Source organism: Somniosus microcephalus, chromosome 18 (genome assembly GCF_052327205.1).
Source record: "Somniosus microcephalus isolate GS21.2 chromosome 18, FLI_Smic_1.0, whole genome shotgun sequence".
Taxonomy (NCBI): domain Eukaryota; kingdom Metazoa; phylum Chordata; class Chondrichthyes; order Squaliformes; family Somniosidae; genus Somniosus; species Somniosus microcephalus.
The window spans coordinates 27,395,927-27,411,005 of record NC_141004.1 but is presented as its reverse complement, the minus strand read 5'-3'; the positions used below and the strand labels follow the sequence as shown (position 1 = coordinate 27,411,005).

General features: G+C 42.3%; 1 protein-coding gene across 2 annotated transcripts in view; it reads right to left on the bottom strand.

The window, feature by feature from the left end:
• Nucleotides 1-2,991: 2,991 nt before the first annotated feature.
• lamb3 (laminin subunit beta 3) overlaps nucleotides 2,992-15,079 on the bottom strand; it is a 48,917-nt gene continuing 36,829 nt past the window's right edge. For both annotated transcript variants that reach the window (XM_086011261.1, XM_086011262.1), the window contains 9 exons: nucleotides 14,684-14,853; nucleotides 13,549-13,757; nucleotides 12,409-12,597; nucleotides 11,529-11,673; nucleotides 9,032-9,239; nucleotides 7,995-8,136; nucleotides 6,888-7,064; nucleotides 5,344-5,494; nucleotides 2,992-3,527 (listed from right to left, as the gene is read on the bottom strand). In XM_086011261.1, coding sequence (XP_085867387.1) covers nucleotides 3,388-3,527; nucleotides 5,344-5,494; nucleotides 6,888-7,064; nucleotides 7,995-8,136; nucleotides 9,032-9,239; nucleotides 11,529-11,673; nucleotides 12,409-12,597; nucleotides 13,549-13,757; nucleotides 14,684-14,853 — 1,531 coding nt within the window. In that variant the 3' untranslated portion in view covers nucleotides 2,992-3,387. The remainder of the gene's footprint in view (nucleotides 3,528-5,343; nucleotides 5,495-6,887; nucleotides 7,065-7,994; nucleotides 8,137-9,031; nucleotides 9,240-11,528; nucleotides 11,674-12,408; nucleotides 12,598-13,548; nucleotides 13,758-14,683; nucleotides 14,854-15,079) is intronic.

The window sequence follows — 15,079 nt, the reverse complement described above, 5'->3', positions numbered from 1 at the left end:
GATTCTCGGCTTCAGAGGCAGGCTCTGTAAGTCTACACCTCTTGGTACCTCGGGTATCAAAGATTTGATTTTGGTGGATATCCTGGAATAAACTAAGAACTGTAAAACTAGCAAAGTTAAGATTTGAGAATAAGGATCTCTGATAATAGAATGGTAAGCTTTTTGTATTTGGAACTGTTAATGTTGTGATTGAATCACCAACTGTAAACTGCATGTCGGTTCTTTAATAAATCAATATATTTTTAGAATTGTCTCACATAATACTTCTGTATCAAACTCGCAAACTCAATCTCTGTACGCTCCTTGGTGAGGAGTTGCAGAATTCTGAGGGAGTTTTCCGGACCCTCATAATATCCAGAACATTACAGTCTAGCTAAACTTATGAAAAGTGCTATCTGGAAGACGGTAACATCTTCAGGTTGTCCCTTTCCTTTAGGGAGAGATAGTCTGGATCTTTAGACCCAGCTAAGCGTCTTTAGGATTCGGCTACCTCAAACTTTAGTTGAAAGTGAATGTCTGGGGAATACGCCTGATCTGGGGTAGCCCTAAAGGGGCTAGGGCTAGTAATTATCCCTTCAGACCAGCCACATAAATACTGTGGCAACAAGAGCAGGTCAGAGGTTAGGTCTTCTGCGGCGAGTGTCTCACCTCCTGACTCCCCAAAGCCTTTCCACCATCTACAAGGCACAAGTAAGGAGTGTGATGGAATACTCTCCACTTGCCTGGGTGAGTGCAGCTCCAACAACACTCAAGAAGCTCTACACCAACCAGGACAAAGCAGCCCACTTGATTGGCACCCCCTCTAGCACCTTAAACATTCACTCCCTCCACCACTGGTGTACCATGGCTGCAGTGTGTACCATCTACAAGATGCACTGCAGCAACTCGCCAAGGCTTCTTTGGCAGCACCTCCCAAACCCACGACCTCTTCCACCTAGAAGGACAAGGGCAGCAGGTGCATGGGAACACCACCACCTCCAAGTTCCCCTCCAAGTCACACACCATCCTGACTTAGAAGTATATTGCCGATCCTTCATCATCGCTGGGTCAAAACCCTGGAACTCCCTACCTAATAGCACTGTGGGAGTACCTTCACCACATGGCCTGCAGCGGTTCAAGAAGGCGGCTCACCACCACCTTCTCAAGGGCAACTAGGGATGGGCAATAAATGCTGGCATTGCCAGCGATGCCCTGATCATATAAACGAATTTTTAAAAAGTTTGAAGATTTATACAAATCTGCTAGATGATGCATGCTACCCTTGTGCATTTTAACAACTGGGCCCATATTCTTCAGCTGATTGCCGCTTTAGGATGCCTTGCAGTGTAGGCCAGTTAATCTCCATAGCCACTCAAACTCCAATCATTTATCTAGCTAATAAATGAGCAGAATTAGCGAGACACTCGGCTTAATGCCAACCATTTTGTAAAATTAAATCATTTTTGTTCTACGTTGTTTGCTTTCAATACTTTATTGCTGTGTGAAGGCACCAAATCTAACTTTAGTTAGAATTGGATTGAGCTGGGAACGCGATGCTTTGGAGTAGATTTTGAACTTGCTGCTCGGAATTAAAACTAGCATTGTGGATCAGCCACCCATTATAGAAACTGCATGATTTTATTTCCCTTGATCTCAATGGAAATGAATTTGCTTTGGTTGCCTTGGCAATCAATGCTTGCAGAGCTGGTGTCTGTGGGTCGGATTCTCTCACGTATTTTTTGCAGGATGAAGCCATTCGGTTTGAAGCGGTGGATTTAATTGACTCTCAAAGCTGCATTTTGTAAATTTAAACAAGTAAATTATGGTTTGTGAATAGCCTATAGTGTGTTGAACAAAGTGGCAAGTATTTTGTCTGAGAAATGTTGCTGTAGATATAAAGATTAAAGTGCGTAAAATGAAACTTGTTTTTTTCATTTAAGGGTCTCACACAAGTCGTTTTTAAGCAAGTCACTTGAGACTTGTTAATTTTAAATCTGTGTCCTCTCTTTCTCTGTTCACAGTCTAAGTCATATAGCTTGCTTCTGGCTACATCATTTATGCCGCTCAAGATTTCAAAGACCTGGATTATATCTCCCTTCAATCCTCTTGTCCCCATTGAAAACAAGTTCAGGTTTATGAGTTTTTCTTCATTACTAAGAGTCTTAAGAACACAAATCATTCTTATTCTTCTGAGCCCTCCCAATGCAGTAGTGGCATTTTAACGGTAGGGGGCCCAAAATAGGGTACATTTTCTACTTGGGTGCCAAACGGGTGCAATATTGGCGGTGCACCCATGGTGCTTGCCCAATGCGGCGGCCAGGAGGGTTGAAATATTTTCAGGTTCGGGCCTCATTAACATTTTTCTGGCGAGCTACGGTGCCAAACAGGTGCGCCACTGCAGCTTGCCCTGGTATCCTGCCGCTTGTAGCATGCAGCCAACCAGCAGGCAAGACCGGTTGGGGAGGGAGCAGATGCTGAGGTTCTACGAGAATGGGCCGGCAGTGGGAAGAGAAGATTTTTGTTTGTCCTGGAGGAGCATTCCTGCTCCTTTTGGCCCCACAAAAATCTTTTTTTTTAAATTACCTTTTCAGAGAGGCCTCCAACGCTCCCTTTAAGGACCACCAGTTTGGCCTCTCAATACCCAGAGATACTGGGACTAACATGCTCCACCCATTTCTCCATGAAAATTGCAATCAGGGTCCTACAGCAGGTGAAGGACCCCAATGTGCATATTTAAACAGCTTCTCGCCTGCTTTGGAGGGGAGTGCTGGGTGCCGCTTTGAAGGCCTGCCTGGAAATTAATTCAGGCAAATGGGTACAAAAGGTTCCCGCCAGATGTTCCTCTGCCATCGCCCATTTTTCAAGCGAGAAGCAGGGAGCCAGCAGTTGAAAAGTCCCCCAGTTCTCCAAATAAGGCAGTGCTGTGTCTAGGAACAACACTGGGATGTAAAGCTCAATAAGTCACTCTGTTGTTGATCACATATTTTCAGTGATCTCTGCAATTAATTCCAAGAGTCCCAGATTGTATATTGAAGACGTGATAAATTAGCATTTATTGAATCACAGCAACTCAATACAATATTGTGTTTTAGACAGGTTCTGAAATATTTAACATTGAACATAAAGGTTCTCATTTTGTAGCCCGGTAAAGCTACATTTTTTATTCACTAAAATTGGACTCATGGTAATGAAAAGATGGAAACGTGCAAGTGAAAATTAAAATATTCAATAGGGTATTTCTTATTCATACTTGATGAGGGCAAAGTTGTTTCCAGGTACTGCTGAAACACACAGTCCTCTTGAATTGCATATTTAAAGGCCCAACCTGAATATAGTTTCAATCTTCAAAAATAAAGATGACTATAAATGAAATACCCTCTGTAAATCTCACCCAATGCCCATGAACAGTTATGGTGTGCATTGGTCATAGAAGCGTGCTTGAAATTCAATATATTGCTTGATCTTTGTCACTTGATTCTGATAATCTTCCAGTTGAGCAGATTTGTTCTCCAGTTGCTTATTTCCCGTTGCAAGAGATTCTTCAATTGCTAAAATAAGAACAGATTCAAAATGTCAGGGTACTATTTTGAACTCAGACCATGATATGGTCGATTGTTAGGTACAAATATGCAAATTAAACTCTTATTTTTGTAACTGCTCCCTTTAAATGAGCGACTGGTACCAACATTCCTGTTAGCTGCTCTGCACAGTCTTGCATTCAGCTTCTGAGTTTCTGAGAACTCAGTTTAAGATAGTTATATCTTGGAACCAAGCCCTGTGTCTTGGGGTGCCGAATTATTAATGAGTTTTGTTGATCAGTCTTAAGCTATTCTTTATTCATTTTCGGGATGTGGGCGTCACTATCAAGGCTAACATTTATTGCCTGCCAGAGGTCAGTTAAGAGTCAACCACATTGGTGAGAGACTAGAATCACATATAGGCCAGACCGAGCCAGGAGAGCAGGTTTCCTTCCCTAAAGGACGTTAGTTAACTTGACAGTTTCACGGTCACTTCTACTGATGCCAGGTTAGATTTTTTTTTAAATCTTGAAACATGGTGAGATTTGAACTCACATTCTATTAGTTTAGGTCTCTGGATTATTAGTACATTAACATGACCGTTACTCTAACATACCCATTCTGTGTGAGCGATATTTAAAGGAAGGGGATAATCAAAGGGGAAAGTCACAATACGATGACAAAACTTCCGAAAGGTTTTTGAAAAGCTCAAGAGACATCTCAACCTTTGCCAAAGCTGGTCAGAAGTGCCAGGCAAAAATGAAGGGAAAGGGAACCCCCAGAGTGCAGTATCCATCTGTAGGGCAAGTGGTAGAGCAGCCCAGCACCCAACCCACTGTTTGATTGTTGCTAAAGTTTCAAGCCACAACTGACAATTTCAGTCACTGGCTGGGATAGACCTATATTGCACAGTATCCTTGTGGCATAGCACTGCATCTGGCTGCCTAATGACCAGATCCTTTGAAGACGGTTCACACATGTTGTTGCCAGGCAGCTGTGCCAGAGCCTGCAGCTATGACTGGTGACACCTTAGAAGATGCAGCCAATCAGGCTATGGTGACGGCTGGCCAGGGCCTGTTGCGCCTCACTTCATGCAGCGCTACTGATAGAACAGCGGACTGAGGAAGCAACCAACATTAATGGTCGTGAGGCAGTCACATATTCAAGTCATGTCATGAGGCCTGCTGTCCTGGCATCCTTTGGAAATAGGAGCCTTCATTGTTATGCCCCTGTACTAATCATCTGCCAAAGTAAGGGAGGTTAATCCCTGTCTGCAGATGTGGGCATACAGCTATTGGCAGTTGGGTACAGAGCACCTCTTGTGCAGCCTGATGATTGTCAGTTCTCTGATTCTTCCAAGAACCTCAGACCGGGGTATTCCCATTGAAAATCCCATTAGTGCCAGTGATGGTGTGGGACCAAAACTATTGGAACAATTGGCATGAAAGCTCGTGGAAACCAAAGTGCCAGCAGAAAAAGTACATTAAAAAATAAAAACCAGTTCCCTTTTTATTACCCTACCCTGCTGTTTGACATCAGTTCCTCATGACCCTGGATGCCCAGTTTCCGCCGTGTTATTTGCACTGGACATTCTGCATGCCCAAACGTGTAGGACGCCCTGTCCCACTGCCATACTTAAATGATTTTCCAGACAGGAGCTTCTGCTGCCAACCTCAAACACCACTGGGAACTTGAATGGTGTGCAGAATGGGCACAGATTGGTCCTAACTGATCTCTGCCCAAATTCAAGCACTTTGCAACTTTGCTTATTTCCAAGACATACCAACTAGTCTTTTCATAAAATATCTAACTCTGACTTCATGGTAAATGATTTTCAATAACTTACTTCCAATTTTCTGTAAGATCTGTTGAACCTCTTTAAAATAACGACCGGCCTCAAATTTAATGTAATTTATTCGATCTAACAGGTCATCTGGGAGTGATTCTGGAGCCTTATTTCGAAGTTTCTCGTACAGGAAAATAAGTTTATTCATATCCTGAACAAGAAGGAAAAAAATCGATTCAAGACATGCCCCCTTGAGCTTTAGTAATATATAAGGCACACATTTCACACTAGAGATAACCAATCGGAACTATGCATTTGTTGTTGATTTCCCCATTATATCTAAGTTTCTTAAAGGCTGTAGTTTAAAAAAAATTCTCTGGAGAAGCAAAGACTGATGGCAACAATTCATTCGATTTCCAGCCTGGTCGTGGTCATGGAGTTTACCATCATTTTTGTAATAACTAGATTTCTGAATAGTTTCAGAAATTAAATGTACCTATTGAAACTATTTGAACTTATATTCTGGTGGAGTCCATCCCTGTGTCATTTTGAGCCTTTTAAGTATATACTGCAAAACAGTACAACTACTTTAAAGTAAGTCGCTAAGCTTTTTTTCTAACACAGGAAGCCTGTCATCAGCTACATCACATCAAGGACAAGGCACAGGGATGAACTGCAAGCAGCACATCATGCACTTGTTCAGGTGACATAAAATAAAAACTCATTCTAATAACCAATAGAAAATCTTCTGGCATTCGTACAAAGGGTAATCTAATACGCAATATAGTCACGTTGTTGAGTTAAATTTAATTAAAGTCAACAAGAGGCTGTTTGAAAATTGCATTTACCAGTTTGCAATCAGTGATAATACTGTGTCCTCCTTACTGCAATTATATAGGGCTCTGGTGAGACCATACCTGGAGTATTGTGTACAATTTTGGTCTCCTTACCTAAAAAAGGATATACTTGCCATGGAGGGAGTGCAACGAAGGTTCGCCAGACTGGTTCGTGGGATGGGGGGATTCTCCTATGAGGATACATTGAGTAGACTAGGCCTATGTTCGCTAGAGTTTAGAAGAATGAGAGGCGATCTCATTAAAACATACAAAATTCTTACAGGGCTTGACAGGGTAGATGCAGGGAGGATGTTTCCCCTGGCTGGGGAGTCTAGAACCAGGGGTCACAGTCTCAGAATAAGGGGTCGGCCATTTAGGACTGAGATGAGGAGAAATTTCTTCACTCAGAGGGTGGTGAATCTTTGGAATTCTCTACCCCAGAGGGCTGTGGAGGCTCAGTCATTGAGTATATTCAAGACAGAGATCGATAGATTTTTGAATATTAAGGGAATCAAGGGATATGGGGATAGTGCAGGAAATTGGAGATGAGGTAGAAGATCAGCCACGATCTTATTGAATGGCGGAGCAGGCTCTAAGGGCCAAATGGCCTACTCCTGTTCCTATTTCTTATGTCCTTATGTAAGTCTAGTAGTTTAGATGAGAGGTAAGTTTCTATTAAATTAATTAGTGAAGAATTAAATATATAATTAATAAATGTTGAAACCCCATTAAAATGCTTTTTTCCTATTTCATTTTATGATTATCTACCAGCTGAGCCTTTTCACCCATGTCCTGTGCGTCGGTAGCACGGTCTTCTAATGTTCCGGCCTTCTGCCGGTTAAGATCGTTTTGCTTCTGCAGGTTGGTGATTTTATTAGTGAGATCCCTTAGACGATCTGTTATATCCTGCAAATTAGTTTCTGTCTGAGTGAGCTTGTTCTCAGTCTGAAAGATAGATGGACATGTTATCATCACAGCCACAGAATGGAAGCACAGACAATCACAGTATCTCGTGTACGTTGGGTAACCATATATGGTGTGCCAATTATCTGTAATATCAACTTATGCGTTTCTCGTAATGCACCTGCAATGTACGTCTGCAAATTATGCATGGAGGGAAAAAGAGAGGAATTATCTCTAATTTAGAACAGTTCCGTATTCCTTTACTGTAACACACAGAAAACAAATCTTAAATGTATAATTTTCAGAATTTGCTTAGAAACATTCCGAACATCAGTTTATAGCTAAATGAATAAAATTGGGCAATGTCACCATTTCAGGACTAAATGAGTTGTTTTATTTTTGAGTAACGATGTGTTCTCTGTCACAAAGAGATGCCAACAAAATAAAGATGAAAAAATACGTGCTCATGCGTGGTCGGCTAGTAACGTAAACGGTAGCGCACTTGGCTTGTGATCAGAATATTTTGGGGTTCAAATTCCAAAGCTAACTGTCAATCAAATCCATCTGCTGTAGTTGGCTGAGTGTTTTTTTGTTAGCTGCACTGGGCAGATACAAAAGCAAGGTCCTCCATCACTGGAGGGGAAGGAGAGAAAAATGGCATTTTATGCTCTGCTCAGTTTGAATTCAGCTTGTTTTGACTGAGTAATATTGAGCAATATTTGGAGCAATATTGAGAGAAAACGTGGAGACATCCGGAATTCAGGCAACTGGCACTCTCTCTGTGTAGGAGGAAACTGTGTCATGGTGTGGAAAGAAAGAAGGGAGAAAAAGAAAACTCAAAAATTAAACTATCTCTGGTTTAGCTACAGGTAAATTCTAATTCAACGTCTTAGGGGGACAAAGTGCAGAAATATTACTGTGATTTTTCATTATGGTTGAAGGAAGTTCGAATTTATAAAGAGTTTCATTTACCTTTGTCACTTGTTCCTGTGCGGTGCCAATAGCTTTGGTGACATCTTCGATCACATTGCTCACCTTCTTCAGGGCATCATCGGCATCACGCAGAGCATCACGCGCTTCGCTGATGTTATTCTTCACTCTGTTAGCTCGGTCCCTGGATCACAACATCAAAGAAAGAAGAATGAGGTCACCTTAATTTGAATGTACCTTCAATAATCTCGAGGCCAATGACTGTTAGATCGAGAAACTCTTTAAGGCTTAGAAAGATTATAGATCCCTTTCAGGATTGAAGGGCTTCTTTTAAATTTCAATGTGCGAGCATAGTTCTCTACTGATGGTGGTGAAAGCTGCACAACATACTATAGGAATTAAACTACCTGCTGTGCAGGATATCTACCCTGAGAGGTGCCGGGGGAAGGCCCTGAGAATCATCAAAGATGCGAGCCACCCCAGCCACAACCTCTTCACCCTGCTCCCGTCCGGTAAGAGATACCGAAGTATACGGTCTTGTATCAGCAGGTTTTGAAACAGCTTCTACCCCCAGGCCATAAGACTCATGAACGAATAATTTATTATTATTTATTACTGTTGTCTTATTTATTATTACTGTATTTCTATTAGTATTTTTATCATTGCTATGCCATATTTATTCCAATGTTGGGAGGACTTGTAAAAATCAACATTTCATTGTGCAGTACATATGTCTGCTGCATATATGACAAATAAAATAAAAAATTGAATTGAATAATACTGGGGGAAGGGAGCGGATATTTGACATCTAGGTGTCCTTTTACAATCATATCCTACCTTATTTTAGTTGATTTTTTTAGCTAGGACCAGTGTAAAGCACCAAGATACAGCATGACTCTAAGATTGTTGGTTATAAATATATATTATTTTAAATAAACTTTGCTCCAAAAAATTGAATCATTTAAAATAAACTCCATGCAGGAATGCATCAATTGGTAATAGATGACAGTGGTGAAGCATGATAGGATTGCCTCTCTCTCCCAGGCCTGATAATATCTATAATGAGATTCATTTGGTACCTGGCTTTGTTTGCATCTTCAAGAAGCACCTTAGCCTTGAGAACATCATCCTGTGTATTTGCCAGTATTTCGCTTACGTCAGGAAGCTTGGCTGCAATGTTGCGTAAACTGGTAATCCTATTTCTGATGGTAATAGCATCCGTGGGAAGTTTGAGTGAGAGAACATTCTCACTAATTCTCTGAATTTCATCTGGGTCTGCCTGAGTTGCTGTAAAAATTAAGTAATATGTAAATAGATAATGTTATTAGAGCACCTGGGAAATAAAATGGTATCAACCCAATCCATCACCATCATCAAAACTTCATAATTTGGAATCACCCACCCTTGGGCATTGTCAAAGGTACAATTTTTGCTTCCCCTTAACTATCTTTTACTATGCGTCCTTTTAAGATCTTACACCACAGTGAGTAAAGTAAAGTAAATCTGAAGTGAAGTGGGTCTTTATGCACATAAGCTTTAAAACACTGTTGGCCACATTATAGCCTCAAAATAACAACAGAAAATGCTGGAAAAACTCAGCAGGCCAGGCAGCATCCGTGGAGAGAGAAACAGAGTTAACGTTTCAGGTCTGGGACCCTTCATCAGAACTGGAAAAAGCTGGAGATGTAACAGATATTAAGCAGGTGCAGAGCCAGGGGGGGAGGAAGGAATTGAAGGAATATACTGTGCTTTTGTAAGAGGCAAGAAAGATAAAATGTTGCAAATGGGAATGGCAAAATCATACAGCATGAAAAATGGGGGCAGGGGTTATAGTTGTTGAACTCAATGTTGAGGCCAGAAGGCTTTAAAGTGCCTAATCGAAAGATGAGGTGCTGTTCCTCGAACTTACGTTGAGCTACATTGGAACAATTTAATAGGCCGATGACAGAGAGATCAGAGTGGGAGTGAAGCGGTGAATTAAAGTGACAGGCGACCAGAAGCTCAGGGTCACCCTTACGGACTGAACGGAGGTGTTCCGCAAAGTGGTCACCCAGTTTGCGTTTGGTCTCCCCAATGTAGAGGAGACTGCATCGTGAGCAGTGAATACAGTATACTAAATTGCAAGAAGTACAAGTAAATCGCTGTTTCACCTGGAAGGGTGTTTGGGGCCCTGGACAGTGGGAAGGGAGGAGGTAAAAGGGCACGTGTTGCATCTCCTGCGCTTGCAGGGGAAGGTGCCAGGTGAAGGAGAAGGGCTGTTAGGGTGATTGAGGAGTGGACCAGGGTGTCGCGGAGGGAGCGGTCCCTTCGGAATGCTGAAAGGGGAGGTGAGGGGAAGATGTGTTTGGTGGTGGGATCACGTTGGAGGTGGCGGAAATGGCGGAGGATGATCCGTTGAATGTGGAGGCTGGTGGGGTGAAAGGCGAGGACAAGGGGAACCCTATCATGGTTCTGGGAGGGAGAGGAAGGGGTGAGAGCAGAAGTGCGGGAAATAGAACGGACACAGTCAAGGGCCGTTTCAACCACAGTAGAGGGGAATCCTCGGTTGAGGAAAAAGGAAGACATGTCGGAAGCACCGGTATGGAAGGTGGCATCGTCAGAACAGACGCGGCGGAGACGGAAAAACTGGGAGAATGGAATAGAGTCCTTACAGGAAGCTGGGTGGGAGGAAGTGCAGTTCAGGTAGCTGTGGGAGTCAGTGGGCTTGTATTGGATGTTTGTCGAAAGCCGATCGCCAGAAATGGAGACGGACAAGTCAAGGAAGGGAAGAGAAGAGTCGGAGATGGACCATGTGAAGGTGAGGGAAGGGTGGAAATTGGAAGTAAAGTGAATGAACTTATCAAGTTCAGGGCGAGAGCAGGAGATGGCACCGATACAGTCATCGATGTACCGGAAAAAGAGGTGAGGGAGGGGACCTGAGTAGGACTGGAACAAAGAATGTTCCACATATCCCATGAAAAGGCAGGCATTGTCCACTATATTAGCGGAGGTGTTAAGGTGTTAAGAGTCAAAATAGTGAACAGAGGAATTCACTCAGTGTTCATCCACTAATATTAGCAAAAGTCATTTTTAGGCTCCTGTGAGTTGCAGGGCCTGAGGATCTATTGGCTCAGGTGGAACCTAGAGTATCGAATAGGGAAATGTGTGACATTTATGTCGGCAAGAGCAGCATTGCTGATCTTCAGTTTTCAATGTGATATGTTCACATCATTGTAGCAACTAAGTAATTGAATCAGAGTGTGTGGTGATCGCGCTGTTAAATCACTCTTACTGTAATGTAGCTTTCACATAACCTGAAGATAAAGGTTTACTAATACAATGTAGTACAGTTAGACAAATTCCAATGTTTGTGAAGGACACATCATTCCATTATTTTAGTATATTCCACTTCTTGCTTTATGACAAGTGCAATCAGTTCATAGAGACAGGCAAAGGGATAGAGTATGATAGATGAGAACAGCACTGCACTCTCAATCTATCTCAGTCTTAGACAGAACTCTGCTCTGTGCTTTTTTACTCATGACAACCAGGGCAAATTAATTAAAATAGATTAACAAAAGACAGCTGATCACATACACGTCAGGAAATCTTTGATCGTGCTGATGAGGGTCTTGATGTCTGCAATGTTTTTCTGCATCTGATCTTTGGCTGAGACAGCTCGATTTGTCAACCTCAAGGTGTTGCTTTTAATCCGTTGCGCCATTTGGTCTGTACGTTGAAGCTGGAAACAAGCCCAGGTTAGGTTACAGCCCATTCTCCACTACTGAAGTGTTCACTATTTGGTATCAATGTTCAAACCTAACCAGTTAAAAACAGCCAATTGATAACAGGGACATTCAATTACTTATAGTTGCTGGCAAGATTCAATCGTTGAAAGTAAAATTGCCAATATGCGATTCTACCACAAGCAGCTTGTAAGGAAGAACAATGACAATATTTAAACCTGTATATCAGAAGAGAATAGTATACCCTGTGTCACGTCATATACAGGAAACTCTTTTTATCCAGCACCTCAATAACCGGAAATCTCTGTTAACCGGCAAAATTCAGGAGTAGGTTCAGGTAAGTTTTACTTCATATTAGTGGCCTGTTCCTGGATCTGTGGCCGGGTTCCTGCACCTGTTGCTAAGCAACAGGGACGCTTGGATCTTGTGGTCAGAGTTCCTGCACCTGTTGCTAAGCAACAGGGGCGCTTGGATCTTGTGGTCAGAGTTCCTGCACCTGTTGCTAAGCAACAGGGACGCTTGGATCTTGTGGTCGGAGTTCCTGCACCTGTTGCTAAGCAACAGGGAAGCCTGGATTTGTTGCTGTGTACGGAGCTCTCCTACCTTTTACTATACCTCTATGTAATCCGGACTTTTTGATAAACCGGCACCACGCCGGTCCTGTTGGTGCCGGATAAAAATGAGTTTCCTGTATTGTTATTATTTCTGATCATTTTAGATCATGGTCTTACCCTTTGGGAGAGCTGTGTGATTCTGTTGGAGACATCGGGTATGGAAATACTTCCTCTTTCAGCATCTTCAATCGCTTTCTTAGCCAGCTGAAGAATCCCCTGGCAGTTGACACCTTCACAGGTTTCAGGACAAAGGTCACCTAGGCACCTTTCCGCAGTGCAAGGTTCCTTCCTGGAGCCACCACAGACCTGGGGTAAGATCATAATGGCATTAGTTAAAGATAGTGATAAACCTTCAACAACAAAAAAAACATAATCTGTGTTAATAAAATTAACAACAGGCTTTTGAAAAGTCCTAAAAAGAAAGTCTACCAGATTTTCACAGCTCCTAGGTGCATGTGTCTGCAGTCTAGTCACAGAGCTTGAGCTGTTGTGAATTATGCAGAACCAAGGTGCAAAACTCCATGAGGTTCAGTGACCAGAGGCAAAGCTCAGCAAAGTGCTAATGCTCCAGTTTAATAGTATGCAGGGACCAATCTCATACCAACAACTACAGAACAGCATTGCATTTCAGCAAAGGAACTGGTTGAGGTTACATAAACATTTCTGGGGCTAAAAAAACAAAATCGTGTTTGCACCACAGCTGACCCAAGGGCTGGGCCTTCATGAAAGTGGAAAGGAAACACTTGACTCGCTTTGAAATTCTAGAAATATAAAATACTCGTACAGTGCATCATTGTGCTATTGAAAATTGGAGCCCTTGTGAAGAATAAGACACTCAACAAGTCAACCAAAATGTAATCAAGGATGAAGACAGTAAATCAAAAGAAACGGTTCTGTGATGTTACTATTTAGCTGAGATGCAAAATGGAGTGCACTTTGTAACAGGGAATTTATTTAAACATATATTGTGTTTTGTCGGTTATGACAATTGAACTGTAAGTGTTCAATGATCCCTTAACTCACCTGAGAAAAGGAATGCTCACAAAGCCTGTGCCCTGTGAATGGTATGACACGTCTCAATTTGTCAATTTTTACCTAGACTAATATAGTTGTGTCAATTCACTTATAACAATTGTTCTTCGGAGAGGGTCACAAGTCAGTGTTTGAATGAAACAGACAACCCTGTTAAGGCCAGGGCTGCATATTTTGCCCACTATTGACTGTTTTTTGTGCTCTACTATTTAAATGATCCCTTACTTTGTTGATGAGAGGGTTTACATCGGGAGTCTTGAGGCCATCCTTCAGCTTCTCCAGTTTATTCCTGTTATCAGGGTTTATATGTTTAACAAGCTGGCTTGCAGTTAACCGAGCTTCTCTAGATTTAAGAATGGTGGGTTCCACTGCGGTAACCCTGTCTTTTGCTTTTCCAGATTGTTGATATGACGAAAGAATGTTGCTGAATGTACCTGGAGGAAATATAAATTATCAGTAACCCTGATCAGAATGTGTCGAAGCATCAGTGTTCAGAAGAAAGGTGAACAGGAACATGTTCAGATTTTGTACAATTACTAAGACTGATTTCCCTCATTTTGTACGTTGCTTTCTCTGGTAGTCTTAGATTCCCTATCCACACTACCCTACAGGGAGTCTGGGCAAGTACCATATTCCCAGGTATCTGCCAATATTGCTCCAAGCTGTGTGAGAGAGAGTGATGCAGGAAGACATCCCTCACCTCACTACAGAAAGCCTCCTCCCGATGCACTGGCTGAGACTCAGAGCTCCCAGTGTCAGGCCGAGAACCTTCTTCCACTGATTGACATGTCATGCTCGCACAGCAATATCCTGTGCCATCAGATGCAACATCTTTAAACAATGTTCCTTTCCAATGATCTCTCCTGACATCCTGAAGGTGCAACCTCAGACTGCAGTATGGTTCCACAGGTGCCAGTTGTTCCCTGATACTTGCTAAGCGGCCTATTGCCAAGATGAGTTTTGATGGTGAATCTTCACAGGCTATTCCAATCTGGGGGTGGGGACCATCACAGCCCACACACAAGCCTGTCCTCACTGAACATCTGCACCCACGCACCTTCTCTCAGGAGCTGTTAGATAGTGAGTGACCTGCAGCAGAAAACCTGGCTGATTTATTTTTACCTTCTTAGCCGGCAATGCTTGACCGAGATTACTCAGCACAAACTGGGGATCAATCTAGAACCTTCCAGGTCAATTCCACACGGTGCTTTTAACAATTAAAGGTGCAGCATCTTTAAATAATACTTCAGTTTAAAAACTTGCTGCACTCAGACTGTGAATGTTGAAAAATGACACAAACTGATCATTTACGAAAATATAACACTAGCACAAGCGTACTATGGACTCCTGGGTGTAATACCTTGTGTGCCTTGTGAGTCTTCACTGATGAAGTGCTCCATTTTCACCTTCTTGCTCTGTAATCGACTATCAATGTCTTTTACATTACTGTTCAAGACATCCATTTCGCTGCGCAGCCGATAACTTTGATCCACAATATTGGTGTCAGGGTTGATCTGCTCAACCTCCGTTCTGTGAAAAGAAAGAAAGATTTGCATTTCTATAGCGCCTTTCACAACCTCAGGACGTCTCAAAGCACTTTACAGCCAATGATGTACTTTCGAAGTGTAGTCACTGTTGTAATGTAGGAAACGCGGCAGCCAATTTGCACACAGCAAGCTCCCACAAACAGCAATGTGATAATGGCCAGATCATCTGTTTTAGTGATGTTGATTGAGGGATAAATATTGGCCAGGAC